The 19,618-nt window shown below is 53.1% G+C and overlaps 1 protein-coding gene across 1 annotated transcript; it reads right to left on the bottom strand.

Annotated features, from left to right (window-relative positions):
- Positions 1-525: 525 nt before the first annotated feature.
- Positions 526-16,259, bottom strand: FHAD1 (forkhead associated phosphopeptide binding domain 1). The gene is made up of 26 exons (XM_066564217.1): positions 15,989-16,259; positions 14,872-14,963; positions 14,386-14,613; positions 13,748-13,871; positions 13,261-13,391; positions 12,469-12,534; positions 11,982-12,074; positions 11,476-11,583; positions 10,992-11,075; positions 10,109-10,261; positions 9,578-9,773; positions 9,190-9,260; positions 8,748-8,885; positions 7,841-7,948; positions 7,560-7,649; positions 7,156-7,381; positions 6,585-6,666; positions 6,071-6,186; positions 5,268-5,427; positions 4,832-4,940; positions 3,490-3,658; positions 3,079-3,209; positions 2,654-2,749; positions 1,838-2,058; positions 1,271-1,436; positions 526-994 (listed from the first exon to the last, which is right to left on the bottom strand). The coding sequence occupies exons 1-26, from the start codon at positions 16,257-16,259 to the stop codon at positions 911-913; spliced, it is 3,513 nt and encodes a 1,170-aa protein (XP_066420314.1). The 3' UTR covers positions 526-910.
- Positions 16,260-19,618: the final 3,359 nt, after the last annotated feature.

The following is a 19,618-nucleotide window of genomic DNA, read 5'->3' as shown; positions in this document are numbered from 1 at the left end:
CCAGGCATTCAGACAGGGAAGGATCCAGCTTCTCCCAGCACAGGGAGCAGGAAAACCAGGCCACACCAATGCCCAGAGCCCCACTAGGGACTGGCCATTGAGCACACAGGGGTGCTTTGCATGCCCAGAGACGATGCAGCCCTGCATCAGCCCGCTGCAGCCCTCTGCTTCCAGACCTTTTTGTCCTATTAAAAAATAAAGACCAAGAAACCGCAGTGGAGCTTTGCTCACATCCAAATTATCCTCACCTGAAGGGGTCTGCAGAGGACTCAGCACATGGATTGCTCCGAGCGGTGCTGAGGCAGAGCAGCTGCAGGGATGATGTGTGGAGCTGCCTATTGCCTGCAGGGACCCCCTCCCCAAAACACTGCTGCCCCCCAAAATCCAGGGTCTGCTCTCACCTTTGCTAAGGATCAGAATCAGTAAGTGAGCGTTCCTGGGGCGTTCCAGGAACTCCAGAATTCTGTACTACATCATGCCTTATGTTCCAGTTTCCCCGTGACACAATGGAGACTGGAGGACACAGGAGTTGCAAGGGATATTTCAAGCCATGTTGGCTTCATGTGCTTGAGGCCACTTCAGCAAGGACAGGAGATGCCCCCCACAACTGACTTTACACATCACTGGGCTGTATTCACACGCACAAATACACACACACACGTACACTGGGTATATCCTCACCACCTTTTCCATTGCCATTACCCCCACCACACTCTATGGGACATGGACTGTGGGAAAGTCAGGTCCTGCATTGTGCAGTCACACCAGTGTGCCCAGGAGCTACAGGATACAAACTGGAGCTCCTCAAAATGCACCCTCACCTCGTGCCACCCCCACCCTGACAGAGTCCACAGCGATGACTGTTCCTAATGCAGACCACCCCCTAGTGAAGGTCCCTGTGGTGCTGCTCCTATGAGCTCCCCGATTTGGCAGCACCTGCCATGCACCCCTTGGCCTTCGGCTTGCCCAAGCAGAGAGTCTTTGTGGCTCCAGGCTGCAGAACAGAGACAACAGACACAGCATTGACCTTGAGAGCTCAGCATCACCTGCTCCTTTCCCTCGCTCTCATACATGGTGCAAACCCATTGCTACAGGTGTCTGCACCTCCTCCAGCCTCATCAAGGGATGTGGCCATGATGCTGCGGCTGAGCACTGGGGGCCTGGAACCTCCAGCCTCTTGGGATGGTCCGACTGACCACTCTGTGGATGGTTCCCAACAGGTGGAGCTGGCTGTTGTACAAAGAGCAGGGGTTGGGTGTTGCCTTCTCACCTTGTGCCGTTTGGCCGCTTGCCGCAGCCTCTTCTCCTGGTCCAGCTGGAGCTGCATCCTCTCCAGAGCCTCTCTCAGCAGGGCCTTCTCTTCTGCCTCCCTGTGAGCTTCATCTTCCAGGTTGGACATCTCCTCCTGGCACCTTTGCAGGGAAGCTTGGCTCTGCCTGTGCAAAACAGGAGGGGAGGATTCTGTTGGTCTGTTGCCCTTACCAACACCCTGACCCTCAGATGTGCTCTCCCACGCCTTCCTTGGTCCTGCTGACACCATCCCTCTGCCCCAGCTGCTGCCACTGCTGTCCCAGGCTCCAGCCACCCAGGACAAGGGAACCTGTCAAGGCTTTCCTGGCTCTGACACTGCTCAACTGTGTGAGGCTGCAGAAGGTACCACTGCAGAGAACTGGGAGATGCACTCCTCTTGACATTTGATTTTTGTACCGTGGCCATAGACACAGACTGGTCCCAGACAGACACAGGACTCAGCAGTGTCATGTCACTTCTTGCCCCAAGCTCCCTGTCACTTGGCATCCAAGGACCAGGTCTCCTTCAGAACCCTGGCTTTCCATACCTGAGCTGCTCCACACTTCCCTCATAATCTTTCAGCATTTCTTCTTTCCTTTCCAGGCGAACTTGGAGGTTCCTGATCTTTTTGTACAACAGCTCCAGGGCCTTCTGTCTCTGCAGCCCCACTTCTGCCCTTCTCTCCCGAGGAAGGTGCTGCAGAGGCTGCATTCCTGACAGCTCCTTCATCTCCACCAGGCTTCCCAGAGCAGCGATTACATCCAGGTACTGTGGGAAGAAGAGGGAATGCATTATTTACCAGGTCTGCTGCATTCCATCACGCTGCTCAGCCATCTGCTTTCTGTCTGCTTTCCTGAGGACATGACAGTGTCCCAAGGAAAGTAGGTTTGCATCTCATTCCCACCTGCACAGCTCACTGGAATTGGATTGCTTCCTTTTCTAAGATGACTGTTTTCCCTGCTGGGTGTTTCCCTGCATTTTTGGAGGGAAGAAACCCCTTTGCACAACCCACCAGTCGTGCTACCCATGGACCCCTTCCCTGGCAGCTCCCTCCATTGCTCCCCAGCCTCTCTGATGTAGAATGGCATGTTTTGGGGTCCCAGGATGTCCTGGCAGACACACAATGTGCTCTGGGCCATAGAATAGTTTAGATTGGAAGGGAAATTTAAAGGTCATCAAACCAATCCCCCCTGCCATGGACAGGGGTGTCTTTAACTGGACCACAGAGCAGTTCATCTTCAACATTCCTGCAGCATCCTGATGTGACATACCTCTGAAATGTTTTCAAGAAACATCTAAACTCTACACACTCTGGGCATGTACACACACTCTACACCATTTACCACATCTATCCCTGACATACCATCTTCTCACCCAAGTCTGTCGCCTCAGCCATTTCCAAGCTCACTGTGCTGTTGGTGATCCTGAATGAGCTCCCATTAGGAACATGGTCAGGAACCTGCAAAGACAGGGAAGGACCCATGGAGCCCATGTTGGGCCTGGCTTTTGGTCAAATGGCCTTGTGCCTCCCTTTCATTCCATGGGAAAACCACTCCAGTATTGCTGTGGTCCCGAGCCTCCCACCCCGCTCAGCCCGTGGCATCCCAGGCAATGTGCTGGTCCTGATGGAGCTGCCACCCTCTGCAGGAGCACTGCCTGCCATCCATCAGGCTGCATTTCCTACCCTGACTTCTTATGTAGCCGCTCTGAAAACCTATTTCTCCCTTTCCCAGGGTGCACTTTCCAAACAAAGTCACAGGCATTACAAACCACACACTGCCTCCCTACCTTGCCAGCCCTCAGTTTTTCTCCCAACACAGGAGCAGGTTCCAGCTCAAGACCTCTTTGTTGGGCTATTATTTTCTCTGGTAAGTCTTCCATCCAGACCACCAGTGGCTCTGAATCTCTCTTCACAGCACCTGGAGGCAAACAAGCAGGTGCCAAATTGTTCCACTCTCCACACAACTCTGAGGCTGCCCAGCTTTCCCAGCCTCCCTGTGAGGGTGGGGAGGCCCTGGCACAGGTTGCCCAGAGCAGCTGTGGTTGCTTCATCCCTGGAAGTGCCCAAGGCCAGGCTGGATGGGGCTTGGAGAAACCTGGGATAGTGGCAGGTGTCCCAAGGCAGGGAGCAGAACAAGATGGTCCCTAAAGTCTCTTCCAAGCCAAACCATTCCATAGTTCTAGGAGAGCCCTGCTCACCTGAGCACTGTCTCTTCTCCAGCATCTTTACTCTCTCCCGGAGCTCGGCCAAACCTTCTCTCTGGCGCTGGATCGTTTCCTCGTGCCTGAGGCCTCGGCACTTCGCACCGAGCTCAGCCAAGGCTGATGGTGGCTCCTGAAAGAAGACAGCTTCTCCCCCAGTCTGCATCTGGCACAGCACAAGCTCAATGTAAACACAGCCTTGCTGCCAGACACTGGGCACTTGGCACAAGAGCAAAGCCTGGGGAGCATCTCCATGGATTGGGGAGGTATAGGAGACTTGTCAGAGACCTCCTTCCTGCTCTGCTGTGCCATGGTCAGGATATGAACCCTGAAAATGCTCTGGAGAGCCAGGAGAGGTTGGTGCACAGCTCTGAACAGCCACGTTGGCATTTTCCCCTTGCCCTTTGCACCACCAGAGAGCATTTGCCATCTACACACAAACACTGGTGCACTTCAGAGACTGTGTCCCTACACAGACTTGGACATCACTCTCTACATGTGCACTGCCTCTCCCAGCCCCATCTAGATCCCCACATTATGACAAACATCCAAAAATCTGTGATGGGGCTAGGGCCACAGGGCTGATGATGGCTGCAGACCCCCAGCTCTGGTCTGGCTGCTGTCTCCCCACATCTCTGCCCATCCCGCTCCTGACTGGCACCCCCAGCACTGGGATCTCCCCCTCCCATCAGGGAATGTGGAGCAGGACGGGCAGTGCCTCCCGCCCCTCATCAGCTGGCAGTGAGTCACAGCGCCCCCGCAGCCAGCCGGCCCCGCTGGCACGCTGCTGGCTGCCACCTTCGCTGTACAGAATGTACAATTCCCACAGCCCCTCCATCTGCTGCCGCCACCACCTGCCAGTTCTTCCCTTTTCCAGCCTCGGGAAAATCAAACCGGGATTTGGCACAGGAGAATGAGGAACGTTTCTTCCTGTCCTGTGCAACAAGCTGCCCCTACTTCTGCACGTAGAACCCTAGAACTGGTTCTGCACTACCTGCACAGCCAGCATCCACAGCTCGGCAAGCTGGGAAAAGGAAGGAATGCTTGCATGTTGCTATTCCCTCTAATTGGCAATTAACGCAGCCATTAGCACTCACAACACTTGGTGGTTCCAAAGTGCTGTGCAAACATCAGCTCATTAACCAGCAGCAGCCTGGTGGGGGCTGTGGGTTCCCCGGATCACAGGCAGCACAGGCAGCCCTGGCTCGGGAAGGGTGCCCGGCCATCCCACCCTCGGGCCAGTGCAGGGCAGCTCCAGGCTTGGCTCTCACCGAGAAACACCACGTGCCATCAGTGCTCTTGGCAAACCCACACCTTGGTGCTCTCCATGAGCACTCACCCTCTGGGAGGCTTCACTCAGCTGCACTGGTGTCCTGGGAGCATCCTCTGTGCTCTCCAGTGTTTGTTGGGAAGCATCCCTCAGCACCTGGCAGCGCCTTTGGGCTTGGCTGTGTGGAGAGACAAGAAGTTGTGGGACCCCATGCTGGATGAAGGTGACCCAAACAGCTTGTGGAGAGCAGCACCCTGGGCACCTACTGATGACTACCATGGTGTGGGTGGGAACACTCGCTTAGATACAAGTGCCTGAGTAACAGATCTACTGGCATGAGCTCCACTAAACCCCCATTTCAGTTCCTGTGTCATGGATTCAGAGCTGAGTTCCATCCTGATACTCTCACATGTGCCTTTTGCTCTGAGGAGAACCCTAAACGCCATCAGCTGCTGGGGACACACAGAGTGGCATCCGTGAAGCCTTGGGTGATGTCAGGGTGTACCTTAATTCTTCACCTGCTGCTCTCAGGGCCTGATCCTTCTCCTCCACAAGGCTGGACATCTCGGATAGCTTCTCCTGGAGCTGGTTCACTTCCCACTCCCGGTGTTTCAGCTGCCTCTGGCTGTGCTCCAGCTCCACCTTCTGCTCTTCACTCAGCTCCCCTAAGCACAGAACAGCCTCGTGGGATGCTGGCTGACTCATCACCCAGTCCTGGGGGATCTGCAGCTGGTGCACCCTCATGGAAGCAACAATGGGGCTCATCCCTGCAGAGTCCTGCCCTTGACAGCTGCCCTCAGATCCTGGGCCATGCCAACAGGACATCCTGCTTTACTAAATCCCAGTCTCTTTGTGGAGGTACAAGCCAGGGCAATTCCTTGCTGTGGCAATTTTCCTTCAGTTTGAAGGAGGACAGGTCACCAGCATTTCCTGACTTGCAGTTTTTGACTCCACGCATTCCTCGTGGGCTCTGTCCTCATTTCACAGCCCTGCTCATGGAGGAATTCCAGGCAAGGCTTTCCCAGTCCACTGGCTTAGAACATCTTCAGCTCCAAGAAGTTCACCAGGGTGATTCTGAGCTCAGCTTTGTCTACCTGCTCTCCCCCTGATTACTCTGCTCCCTCACTGTCACTGCTATTACTTAGCCAAGGATGGGAAGAAATTCACCTTCCCAAAGGGAACAGACTGCCTGCTTTGCCCCCAGCAGGACAAGGCATTGCCTGAGAATTGTGACATCAATTTCCTGTGATCTGTGTGTGCTTGGAGGAGGATGGGGATGATGGCAGCCACACAGTGCACATCACCCACCTCTCATGTCCGACATCCTGGCTCTGGTTTCTGACAGCTCCCTGCTGAGCCTGCTGATCACTGCCTTCTTTTCCAGGAGCGTGCCCTGCACCACTGCCAGCTCCTCCTGCAGTTTCCTGGGAAAGATCAGTGCAGATCTCACAGCCACCGGGAAGCCTCATTGCAGGAAGCCCATGCATGCCTTCCTGTGCTGCATTCCTGCTTAATATTTTATAATTTAATTCTTTTTTAACCTGCCTTTTGGTCCCCTGGGGCCACCCTGTGGTGTGGGATTGGCCACACCACTTGCTGTCACCTGGAGCCATCCAGAGGGGATGGCAGATTGTCACGTGCTGTTTGGCATCAGTTTGATGCTCTTTGCCCTTAGAATCACTTCAGCCTAGCAAAGGGACTCAAGTCCTGTCCCAGACTAAAAAGATCTTGGGACAGGTGGCGTTGGACTTCCTTAGGCTCTCCCAAGTGGTCCCTGCCCTTCTCTAAGCATCTCTGATCACCATCAGTGAGTGCTGCTCACCTCAGACAAACATGAGACTCCATGGCAGGACAAATCTCCAGCCAGGTTCCTGATCCTGAGCTGTGGGCATCACACTGAAGTCCTAAAGGACACAAGAAAAAAAGGTCTATTACTTCTTTGTAGCACACACATGCTTGTTGCTTCTGCTACACAAATAATTTCCTTTGTGTGGCAGCTCTGAGGACTGTCTCTTTGGGAAACCCATGTCCCTGAGAGCCCAGTTCCAAGGCCAACTGGACAATTCTTGATATCCAGCCTTGATTGGGATTGCTTCTGTCTTGGAGAAGCCCAAAGCATGCTAGTCCTGTAATTTTAGAGGGCAAAGAGCCCTTCTCCAGTGGCAAAGCCCTGACAAAGCCACCAAACAATGAAAAAATGTTCTCCAAAACCACCAAACAATGAAATGGCTTCTGCAGAGCCTCACAGAGCTTGTCCTGCAGGGGAATAACCTTCATTCAACATCTTCCCAATGTTTTCTATAGCAGCAAACTCACTGTTCCATCTCCACACACATTTCATGTTAACCCAGCCAGTTCCTGGTACAGGCACATCCCATACAACCCTCACCTACCTTCCATCTTTTCCACAAGTGCTGCCTTTTCCTCCTCCAGCACCTTCTGCTGCTGAGTGGCCTCTAGCAGCCTGTCCTCTAAAGCCAGGATGGTCAGGGAATGCTGCCTGCTTTGCTCCCTGTATCCTGCTACCTCTTCTTGCAGTTTCTGCCTCTGCAACTCATTTTCCTCCTGGACAGCCCTGAGCTGTTGGCTCTGCTGGAGCACCTGCTGCTGTAACACAGCCTGGGAAACAAGATGTGGGAGCTTGGTTGGAAGCACTGGGGTTTCTTTTGGGATCACCATCAGCATCATCTCTCCTGGATGGTGATCACAAGAATGGGGGAAGGGAAGGATTTCTGGGATGGGGGAAGCCTTCTTCTCCAGCACTGCATCCTCCACCTGCACAGGTCGGTGCAAGTACCTCTTGTGCAGTGATTGTCTTCAGCTCGTGCAAAGCTTCTCTCAGCTTTCCTTCTGTCAGTTCCTGCTCCTCTGCCTTCTTTGCTGTTGCCTATTAGAGGAAATTAGCAGTAATTAGGTTAGCCAGGAATCCACCTTTCTTTGTGCAGAGCTGCTCTCTGTGTATTTGGGGGGGCAGGGAAACCCCTTCTTCCACTGATTTGAGCCCCTGGAACATCACACTACACTTTCCCTTTTCTTCATTCCAAGAGAGAGCTGTTCTGCTTCACCTCCCATGCTCACCTCAGCCATGCTTCTTAGGTGGCTTTCCAACTCTTGGATCTTCCTCTGCTCTTCCTCCACAGATTTCTTGCACTTGTCCTTCTCCTCAGTGACAGCACTTTCCAGAATCTGTGAATCAAGAGACCACAGATTCACTTCAGGAAAAAAAGACCTCAGCTCCAAGGAGGAAAGCTGCAGGGAGGGTCATTGCTCCAGAGCAGGGGCAGGTGATGTGAGAAAAGCTTGGCAGGACACAAGGTAACTCAGTGAAGGAGAGGATGGGAGCACCTGGGGAAAAGCACAGCTGCGAGACTGGGTAGGAGCTGCTTGGCTGCTTCTTGCCTGAATCCTCAGAAAACTGAACACCAGGAAACCACCATTCCCAAGGTGCCAGACACGGAAGCAGACTGGAAACTGTCCTACAAGGCCACCATGATCACAACATACACATGGCAAAACACCCATTCACATCCTGACTGACACTGCACCCCACACCAGAGCCACTGGCGCAATTGCCTGGGCCCCCCTGGGGCTGAGGGGGACTGCTGCCCCCCTGCTCCACAGGAATATCATTTTCCTGCCAAAAAGGAGCCAACAGGACCCCAGCAGGGGGACGGGGAGAAGGCTTGAGAAGAAGCAGGGCAATGTTTCCCTAAGCTCATGGATCACAATGCTCCTTGCTTTCCCCTTTCCTCTGGTGACTGACTGGAGGCTGTGCATCCTGATATTACCTGCAGGTGCTTCCCAGCTCCACCATGGGTATTTTTGTGAGTTTACACCTCCTGGATCCATATGGGAGGATATCTAGTCCCTTGGACTGCATTCAGTTTGGGGCTAGAGGTTCCTCCTCCTGTTATCCAACACTCTATAGACATCCATTTTTCCTGCATAACATTCCTCTTCTGAAACACCAACCATGTCACTGTACCTGTTTGCTCTCCTTGTCCTTTTCCAGGACAATTTGCTGGATTTTTATCTGTAAGTCTTGCTCATGTTTTGCTTCCAGCTCTTTTGTGTGCTCCTGCAGCAGCTCTGCCTGCAGCTCCTGGAGCTTCTCTAATTGCTCCTGCAGGGAGACATGGAGGTATTAAAGGAAGTGTGTCAGCAGCAGGGCAAGAAATAAAACTCCCATGTACATTTACTCACAAAAAATTCACAAGAGATCTCCTCTCCATCCTGCTGCATTAGGGATAAGGACACACTGACAGTGGGCTCTGTCTCCCTTACCTTACATTTCCCATAGACTCAGGGATCTCAGACACTGCACATCCCCAGTCCAGGTGCTACACTGGCTTGCTTGGGACTGCCATCATATTTACCCATAGAAAGAGTCCAAATCCACCTGGTTTATGTGCATAAATATTCTGTACCTGCAACATCTGATTCCTCTGTGCCATCTCCTGACTCTTTTCCAACAAGCTCCCAAGAGCAGCCAACAGCCCTGCAAAAGTCAACAGAGCCTCACTGTGTGGGGTGCTCACACACCATATTAGGGATATCCAGGAAAATTTCTTCATGAAAAGGATGCTCAGGCATTGGAATAGGCCACCATCCCTGGAAGTGTTCAAAAAAGTGTGAGGCTGTGGCACTTGGGAACAGTGCTGGCTTAATGGTTGTACTTGGTGACCTTGGAGGTATTTTCCAGCCTTAAAATTTCCATGATTCTGTGATTTTCTCCCCAAGGAGTGGCTCATGCTGGACTTTCTCCTCTACATCTGGCTTGCCAGGACATCCCACATTCCCAGGGATGACACATACCTTTGCCAGAGGTGTGCAGGTCCATCCCTGCGCTGTCCAGGAGCTGCTCTGCACCCTCCAGCCAGGACAGGGGACCACGTGCCATGTCCACCACTGCTGTCCTGATGGCTGAGACACAGGGATCCAGGCACAACAGCTGCAGCTGCCCCAGCTCCCCTTGCAGGCTGGCACTGCTGCAGGGGCTCCTCAGGCAAGCCTGGAACAAATGGATCCAGTGGGGAACAAGGCAGTCTCCACTGTCAGTGGCCTTCAGGGACTGGCAAATGACACAACATTTCTGAACATCTCAGGCCAGGCTGGATGGGGCTTGGAGCAACCTTGTCCAGTGGAAGGTGTCTCAGCCCATGGCAGGGGGTGGAACAGGATGGGCTTTATGGAGAATCTGTGACAAACTCCAGGGAACATGAACACTTAGGGATGATGCTTTATTTCAGGGTTGTATCTTTACTCTGACCTTCCCTCAGGCCAACAAAACACCCTGTGCTGCCATCTCCCAGCTGCCATTTGGTCCTCAGTATTTAAAGGGCTGACCTGGAGCTTCTGCAGGGAGTTCTTGAACACCTCGATGTTTGCAGACACCTCCCTCTCCTTTGCAAGCCTGGAGCTTAATTCCTTCTGCAGAGTCTTCTCTCTCTCATGACTTTGTTTGTTTTCATCAGAGATCTGCCGGACCTTCTCTATCACCTGGCAAAAGTGGATGAAGAAAGAGGAGGATAAGGCTCATGCTGTTTTCCAGCTGAGGGGCCAGGGATTGTCTCAGAGAGAAACAACTGAGAGTTGCTGCAATCTGGCAGCCACATCAGACTTCTGGGCTTGTCCCTGTTGCAGACCACTGACTCCCTCCAAGCTTTGGGAGACAAAAAGAACTGTGTCCCCTTCGTGTCATGGAGTGTGGCAGCAGCTCTGGCCATAGAGAGAAACACACAACTTTCCCAGTCATCATTCTGGGAAAGTCTGTGAGAAGATCAGAGAAAAGAATGAGAAACAATTCTTAACTTGCTGCACTTGGTATTGTGAACATGTGGAATGTGCTATAGAGATTTGTTTACCAAAGGGTGGTTTCTTAATTAGCCAGTGGTGATGATGTTTTAATTAAAAGACCAATCAATTCTACCTGTAGGGAACTAGGATATAAAAAGAGCAATGGGTTTCTTAATAAAGATTATTGATCAGCCTTCTGTGAATTCATGGAGTCTGTGCCAATTATTACCCAGCCAGGGGCTGGTTTGCTGTAACAGTGGAGCAGTGCCATTAACCTGAGACAGCCACAGCCCAAATCCTCCTCTGGAGAAGCCTGGGTGCTGCAGCCCTACTGCACATGGAGCAGGCACCAGGGCTGTTCTGCAGCAGCTGCCGTGAGCCGCTGGGGCTTTGCAGGCTCCCAACATCTCTGTGAGCTGCTGTCCAAACTCACCTGCTGCTCTGTTACAGGCTTCCCTGTGCTGCCAGCTGCTGATGGAGAACAGACTTGCATCACTCGGGTCTTGAAGGACTCCAGCTGCAGCAGGGATCCACACATGGAAACAAACACCACCAATCATTGACAGCCACTCTGCTGATCACTGATGGTCCGTATCTAGCGTGATGTTATCTGCAAAGGGCTGTCCCTGCCCAGAGCAGCATTACCCAGGCACTGAGGAAGGTTGGTGTGGCTCCCAGACAGCATAACTAAGATTAGAGATTCCTTTTCTGTATGCTAATAAACTGCTAAGTTGTCCACGCTGCCCACACCAATTCTGGATAAGCCTTTTATACTTCACCCAATGACAAATCCCGTGCCAGGGTTTGGTGCTCAGGACTCTGGGTTTCTGTTTCCCCAGCACATCTTCCCCATGGGAAGCTGCATCCCTGTGCTGCCCACGGCCCAGTGGTGATGTTCCCATCCCTGCCATCCCTACCTGCTCCCCAGCTCTCTGCACGTCAGACCGCAGCAGGCGCTCCCTGCGCTCCATCTCCCGCAGCTGCCGCGCCTGCTGGGACCACGCTGCCTTCAGCTCCTCCTCTGCCTGCAACGAGAGCTTTGGCATCTCAGAGTGACCTCCAAAACCATGCCACAGGCATTTCAACCACTGTTCCCATCAGACAAATCCAAATGTGCCTTTGGAATACCAGGAGACAGACAGCAGTCCTGGTGCAGGGAGTGGGGGTGCAGCATGGACCCTTCATGGCACTTTTTCTCTGCGTTTCATCCCTGGGACATTGTCCATCCTTGACTTCCTCACCCAACACCCACACAGGGCACTTGGCCATCTATTTTTCTTCTTCCATCAGGGTCCATGGTAGAGCTCAGGGCAGTTGGATGCCCTGCCCATCCAGCCTGTGCTCCCAGGGATTGCTGGTCCCCATCCCACCCCTCTGGGATGATGGCACCTGCCCTCTGTGTGTCCCCTGCAGCCAACAGTACCTTGGCTTTCTCAGCCAGTTGCTTTTGGACACTCTCATGCTTCTGGATCTGCCCCTGCAGCCCCTCCAGGTCCCGCTGCAGCTCCTCGATGCGCTGCAAGAGCCCAGGGAGGGTGGGGGTCTCACCAGGGCAGCTGGGCACTGCCCCTCTGGATGACCTCCACTGATCAGCAAGATTTTCTGCCCATCTAACTCACTCTGTTTACTGGAATTCTCTTCTAACTTGCATTTACTGTGGTTATATCAGCTTACAAGTGGAAGTCAATCTGATTTCTGACCACATCCCCCCCACCCCCCTCTCCCCCACCCTCCCCTTCACACTGTAAACCAGCGTTGCAGGTCCAGGACTTGCTCAGGTCTCATGCCCATTGTGTGCCTTTCAGGACAGGAGCTGAGTTCCAAACAGCTCCCTTACAATGCCCAGTTAATTATTCTCTCACTGATGTGCTCCTGCAGCCACTGCTTACCCAAAGTGACTTTTGACTCACGTTTCTGCAGGAGATTAGTTCTTGCTCTCTGAGTTCGTGCTTTGTTTCTTCTTTAATTCTCGAGCACTAGAAGGAATGGCAACCAAGGAAAATAACCATCAGGGCAGTGATACCATTGCTCCTGCTGTGAATGGGACACTGGCACAGCCTGCCCAGGGCAGTGGTTGAGTTGACATCTCTGAAGGAGTTTAAAAGACACTTGGGGACATAGTTTCGTGGTGGCCTTGGTGGTGCTGGGGTAATGGCTGGACTCAGTGATCTTACAGGCGATTTCCAACCTCAGCAATTCTGGGACTCACAAATCAATCCTTGTGATCTCCTGGTACACTGCAGCCAACACAGTCTCTGCCCTTATCATGCTCTCAGTGCAGCTCTGCCAGTTGAGGAGGAGCTGCCCATGCAGAGGAACAACCTGCTGCTGCACAAGCCACCTTCTTTAAGGACAAATCCAGGCTGGGCCACAGGGAGCCCCACGGCACAGTGACATGGCTCCTTGAGAGGAGCTTGGCAGGAATATTTTGTGTGTACAAACAGCTACTGTGCTCACAGGAGCCCAGAGCACACAGGACCTGATGCAGAGCAAGGAGGGAGATCCAGCTGGGGAAGGAGACCCTGATCCATGGGCATCCTGGCACACCCAGACATGGTCATGGGACCATCACCACTATATTCCAGTGATACAACTGCTACCATCCTCACCAGAGAGAAGCACAACCCTTCTCACCTGCTTTCCCACCTTATGGCCATGTCAAACAGGAGGTCATAAATTACTGAGCCCCTAATTAGTGCTACCTTGGCTGAAACCACGGCCAGCTGCTTGTCCTTCTCTCGGTTTTCCTTACTCAGTTTTTCAGTCTCTTGCTGGAGCTGCTGGATTTTCTGCTCTTTTCGCAGGAGTTCTCTTTGCATGTTGCTCACCAGACCTGAGGAAAACAACTCTGGTCAGAGGTCACCCAGGTGGGACATTTAGATGGGATATTGGGAAGAAAATCTTCCATGTGAGGGTGGGGAGGTTCTAGCACAGGGTGCCCACAGAAGCTGTGGCTGCCCCATCTCTGGAAGTGCCCAAGGCCAGGTTGGATAAGGCTTGGAGCAGCCTGGGATAGTGGAAGGTGTTCCTGCCCATGGCAGGGGTGGAATGAGGTGCTCTTTAGGGTCCCTTCCCACAAGGAACTAGGAATAATTTGTTGCCTGTACAGTTTGGCCAATGCTTGCTGCTTATCCAGAGCCAGTCCCAATCTGCTTCATGCCCTGACTCAAAGCTCCAGGGATACAATACCTGCAGTCAAAGCCTGGTCCCTCTTCAACTTCTCACTTTCCCTCCGCAGCCTCCCAACCTCCAGGTCTCTCTCATGGAGGGAACGGCTGAAAACTTGGTTTGAGCCTTTCTGCAGGTCATTGATCTGCAAAACACAGATTTACCTGTGCTCCTCACCAGAACGTTCACTGACTGCTACCCCTTCAGAGAGGGTCAGCTGGCACTTGTGGTTTGGTTGGACTGCTCTTTAGCATCTTCAAATACCATCCTTAATGTGCTCTGGCTCTTCCTGCTGAAATCCTAATGCCAGAGGGAGGGAGGGGAGGGGAGAGGAGGGGAGAGGAGGGGAGGGGAGGGGAGGGGAGGGGAGGGAAGGGAAGGGAAGGGAAGGGAAGGGAAGGGAAGGGAAGGGAAGGGAAGGGAAGGGAAGGGAAGGGAAGGGAAGGGAAGGGAAGGGAAGGGAAGGGAAGGGAAGGGAAGGGAAGGGAAGGGAAGGGAAGGGAAGGGAAGGGAAGGGAAGGGAAGGGAGGCTCTCTCCCTCATTTCCCTTGATTTCAGACACACAAACCTCTCCTGCCCAAACCTGGCTGTTACCCCACAAACACACCTGTACCTGAGAGGTGTTTTCCCTGCTCGGTGCCTATGGAAGCCTCCAGTACCTGCTCCCTCAGGGCTTTGATCTCCTCTGTTTGGGCTCCCAGCTCTTGGTTGAAGGTGAGCAGCTTCTGGGTCAGCTCAGCCTCGTTCCTCACGGCTGCCTGGGCCAGTTTCTTTGCCATGGCTGCGATCTCCTCCTGTAGGTCTCTCATCACCACATCCTTCCCCTTTAACTCTGTTTCCAAACCAAAAAGGCGATCCACTTCCTTCTCCAGCAGCTTCTCACCCTGCTGGCAGATCCAGGTTCCACTGGTCACTCTGCAGCCACAGAAGATGCCCAGGGGTACCAACTCAAGGCCATCAGCAAGGGACCCTCGGTCCCCGGCTTGGCACATCCTCCAGCCACCCACTGTCCCCATCCACCTGCTCTGGTGGCAGCCCCCACACCCTGCTGGGACTCCTGGTGGGACACAGACATTGGACAGGATTCACCTGCTCCTCCAAGGACCAGACAGGGTCCTCCCTCTCCCCTCCCTGCCCAGCATTACCTTCCCCTGCAGGAGGGGGTCCACCTTGTGAGGCCCCAGGGAAGGGGCTCTCCCCACACTGCTTGCACCATCACCTGAGAAGCTGGCTGAGACTGGAAGAAAGCAAATTATCAGCATGAGAGGTGGCTGCAGGCAGCAAAAATGCTCCCTGCAACACCCTTTTCCCTTGTCCCAAAACTACTCCAAGGCAGTGGCTACTATTCAGGGCATGAGCTCACTTCACAACCAGCAGAGAATCAAAAAAAAGACTGCAAAAAACTTAGACTGCAAACAGTCTTTACAGAAGACAGAGTTAATTCACCTCTGGGAACCAAAACAGCCTAAAAGCAACAGAGACACAGCAGAGAGAGGTTGCCTTTATTTTTCAACACTGGCCAGCCCCCCAGAAAGATCTGCTTTTCTATCTTTCCACATGGGAACAGCTCTGCTCACTGCCATTAGGGCATGGACATCCTTGGGGCTGTTCTCAAAAAAAGGAGTTTGTGCTACCCTGGCTGTGTGTGTCCCTGCCTTTGCCCTCACTGAGGTTTTCAGTTCAGCACTGGGACTGCACGGTGCTGCCTCACTGCTGGCTTTGTGCTGCTCATGACAGCTCAAAAATCCCAAGCCCACAGCAGGAAAAGCACAGCACTGTGCACCAGGCCACAACATCCATGGCAAATGTCCCATTCTCCAGCCCAAACCCTCACCTCTGCCCTGCTCTGTCACATACTTTATTTCCAGAGGTGCACTGGATCACTGGATACAGATCTATTTTAAAGTGCTTTCACTTGAGACAGCCACTTCAAAGGAGGAAAAAAACCCACTTTACACGGGAGTCAGGAACAGGTACAAGAGTCAGTGGTGCAGATAAAGTCAGTCATGGCCCTTCTGGGTCCCACACCAGGAAAAAGGAAGAGGAAATGTCCCTCTGCAAGGGCAACAGCATTCCCCTTGGGATGGCACAGCTCATTTGCTCATTTCTTCCCTGACCCAAATGCCACTCAGGACCACACATGGATTTTGATCAGCTCCAGGGGACAATGACTTGCACCCAGTTGCTCAACGCTCTGCTCCAATCAAGTGGCTCTGTGAGGACACTGGGACAGAAATGGCTGGGTTTGGCACCATGGAGTACCTGGCCTCACGGCAGAGGTCCTGCTGGAGGTGTCCAGAGAGGTGGCACTGGCTGTGTTCCTGTCCCGGGCACTCGCAGGTCGCCTTGGCAGCACCAGATGGGGCACACGGCCAGGGGCTCTGGGGGCCCCACTGCCCAGGGAGTCAGGGGGAAGCTGCCCCTGCAGCGAGGGCAGGCACAGAGGAGATGCAGGAGTCCAGGGTTTGGGCTCTGCAGCCACTTGGAGCTGCCCACTCCACCCCACGTGGCGTTTCAAGGGGGGACAGGACATCTACGGTGGGAAAGCACCAAGTTATCTGTAAGATTTCAGGAAATATTTTAGCCCTGGATTCACGTGCACTGTGTCGTGGAAAACCCAGGCACAGATCTAAGCAGAAGCACAATTTTAGATTTTTCCCATTTCCATTACGCGAGGATCAGATTTTAATCAGGGCATTCAGATGCTTTGCTGAAACAGAAGGAAATTATTGGGGTTTTCTGCTTTTTGAGCTTTTCCCTCTGCATCTGAATGCCCTAATTCTGCACATCATTTGCACAATCCAGGAGCACTCCTTTCACAGCTCTCCTGGCTCACACATGGTCCTATCCCAGTTGTTTCTCCCATTCTCCTAGGCAAACCAAAGCCTCTCATTATGTTCCTGTCTTCCCATCAGCTGGGCCTGTCAGACTGGGAATTAGGACACTGTGTGCTGCTCTCCCAAAGAGCAGAGCTTTCCAGGGCAGTGGGGACAAGCCACCACCAATGTCTCAGTGACAAGGGCTGCATTAAACATCTGCCAGGGGGTCAGACCTGGGTGTGGGTCCTTCAACCCCCGGCTGTTAACAGAGCCCCAGACCCCAGTGCAGGCTCCCTGCACCTCCAGCACCTTCCCTTCTCCCAGGGCACATCCCAGCCCTGCTGCTTTGCTCCTGCTGCTGCCCATGGCGCTGGCTCCCAGCAGGATGGCACAAAACCTGACAGGGTCCTGTCTGGGCATGGCAGGACATGATTCCCAGCCAGGTGTGCTCCTCTGCACAGCACCCCCTCTCAGACTCAGAGGAGAGATCCCTCCCCTCGTCAGACACTTCACAGTGAGGTGGTTCCCTCCCTGCAGGCAGCAGGGTCAGGCTTCAAAGCTGCCCCTCCAAAGGAGGATCCCAGGGCGAGGAAAAGGCACCCATGGACGGGCTCTGCATCGCTGTGCAGACCAGATCCTGTGCTCACCTGCCCTTGGGAATTCAACTGTCACTGCTCCAGCACAATCTAGCTTTACCTAGGCAGCATCTTGGATTCTTCAAGAGCCAAAATAATAAAAATATTACTGGGGATTATCAGTTGCTCTATGTTTTATTTGAAACCAAACTTCTCTCTTGTTAAGTGGCTTGGGAGGAAACACAAAATGCAAATAGAGGGAAAGGACATTTTCCAGGTCTTCCTTTGCTAATGCATCTCTATCCCATGCTTTTCCATTTTCCTACCGAACTGCCTGAGTTTCTTCAGCAGAGGGAGCTCCAGCTTTTCATTTCCTCCTCCCCCGTGACAGGAAAGATGTGAGCTACTGTCTTTACAAATAATTTGATGGGTCAAGGTATGGGTGTTGACATCTTTGAAATGGGTCTTAATGTCTCTACTGACTTTGGGCAGCAGGTTTGTTGTAGAGCCCAGATAGCTTGGCTCCTGAGATAGGCAAGGGTCTGCACAAGGCTGAACTCCTGAACTTTGGGGTAAAACAGTAGGTTCAAGGGGGAAATATGTGGTAGGTGGTTCGGGAAGGCTGTACCTTCCTAGTACCTCGGCCAGAGGGAAAAGGAAGCAGGCACCGTGCAGCCAGGAGTGAGGATAAGAGGAGGCTGAGCCCTCTGAAACCCTGAGAGAGAGAAAACCCCAGGGGCATGTGCCTCACTGGACTCTCTCCCTTTATTGGGAGAATGATTTATCTGGGAGATAAATTGGGAGAATTATTTATCTGAATAAAGGTGAAGGACTACTCTGTCTCCTTTTTGGACATAAACCTCTGGCGTTTGTGGATTTTCCTGACACTCATCTTTGGCACCTTTCCTCAGGATCTCCAGATGAGCTGGGAGCGAGTTCCTGCTTCTGAAGCCTTCCCTGGACAGCAGCACCTACCCAACCAATTTCCCCGGGCACCTTTCCCTGGGCATCCCCAGCCCTACCTGGGCAGCCCCCTCCAGCACCAGCTCGAAGGACGCTCCCGCGGTGCCGAAGCTCAGGATGTCCCCCGGCCTCACCCTGACAGCCGCGTTCTGCACCTGGCAGCTGTTGACAAAGGTGCCGTGGGGGGAGTTGAAGTCCTGAAGGATGAAGCTGTTGTCTGAGGCGGAGAATTCCAGGGCTGCATGGCGCTCTGCTACCCCTGCAGACTGGGAGCAGGTGAGGGACAGGCAGGGAACGCTGCTGGAGGTGGCTCCAGGTTCATCCCTGCTTTGCCAAGCCCCTTTCCTGCACAATCTGGTACCTCCACACTTTGCACGGAGGGCTCCATCCCCTTCCCTTCCCTTCCCTTCCCTTCCCTTCCCTTCCCTTCCCTTCCCTTCCCTTCCCTTCCCTTCCCTTCCCTTCCCTTCCCTTCCCTTCCCTTCCCTTCCCTTCCCTTCCCTTCCCTTCTCCCTTCCCTTCCCAAACCTTCCCTTCCCAAACCTTCCCTCCATTCCCCTCCCGTTTTAGGATGCTCAGCCGCCTTGGCCCTACCTGCAGGACGATGTCAGCCCCTCTGTGGCTCCCGATGGTCGTGGTGTAGGATTTCAGCTGGAAACACCCCTCCGAGCTCTTTAGGAAAGCTCGCATTGCCCAACCCCCCCTTGCAAGGCTTGCACCAAACAAATAAGTCCTCAGTCAGCAATTTCCCCCCCAAAACACAACTTGAGCCACGAGTGGCTCTACCAACTCAAACAGTAAAAATTGTACAAAGCGACCCCAAAAGCGGCCGTGTCCCAGCTGGCAGTGTGGCTGCAGTAGCCTTGGAAACCTCGGCCACGCCGGAGCCTGCTGCTGCCTGCCTGGGTGAGTTTTTCCTCTTCGATTTGTTTAGGTTTTTTTTCCTCCTTTTTCCAAGCAACTGTCCCGGCAGCACAACACAGCTCTGCACCGGCGTGGCCACCGATCCCATCAGCTGGGGACACACGTGGGAATGCGTATCCCAAACCCCACAGGGGCCCTGCCACCTGCTAGGACTTCTTGCCCTCATTTTACTTATATTTTATTTCATGTCATGCTGACACACACACAGACACAGGGTCTTGCAACCTGAGGGGAGGGGATAAACATTGCTGTCAGGTGGGTGCTGTCACCCATCAGCACTTTGCCATCAATATTCCTTGGTCCTAGGCTGCCACAGCCCCTTTTTCAACAGAATAGAAAGGAAAAAAACCCACTTGCCACCAACACCCCCCACTTTGCCCCCTACAGTCCTGCAAGATTTCATTGTGCTCCTTTTTGAGATAGAAGTGGCACATTTGGCAAATCAGAGCTTCCCTGACAACTTCTACCAGTTTGAAGCCATTCCCTTTTGTCCTGTCACTCCATGGTCTTGTATTAATCTGTGTTGAAACTGATGTCAAATTTTACTCTCAAATGACTGATATAAATAACAAATATAGTTATTGGCTTTTGCATTTATGTATCAACTTTTG

This window comes from Molothrus aeneus, chromosome 21 (assembly GCF_037042795.1).
Source record: "Molothrus aeneus isolate 106 chromosome 21, BPBGC_Maene_1.0, whole genome shotgun sequence".
In the NCBI taxonomy this organism is placed as follows: domain Eukaryota; kingdom Metazoa; phylum Chordata; class Aves; order Passeriformes; family Icteridae; genus Molothrus; species Molothrus aeneus.
Note: the sequence above shows the minus strand (reverse complement) of the source record. Positions and strands in the feature narration are given on the sequence as shown.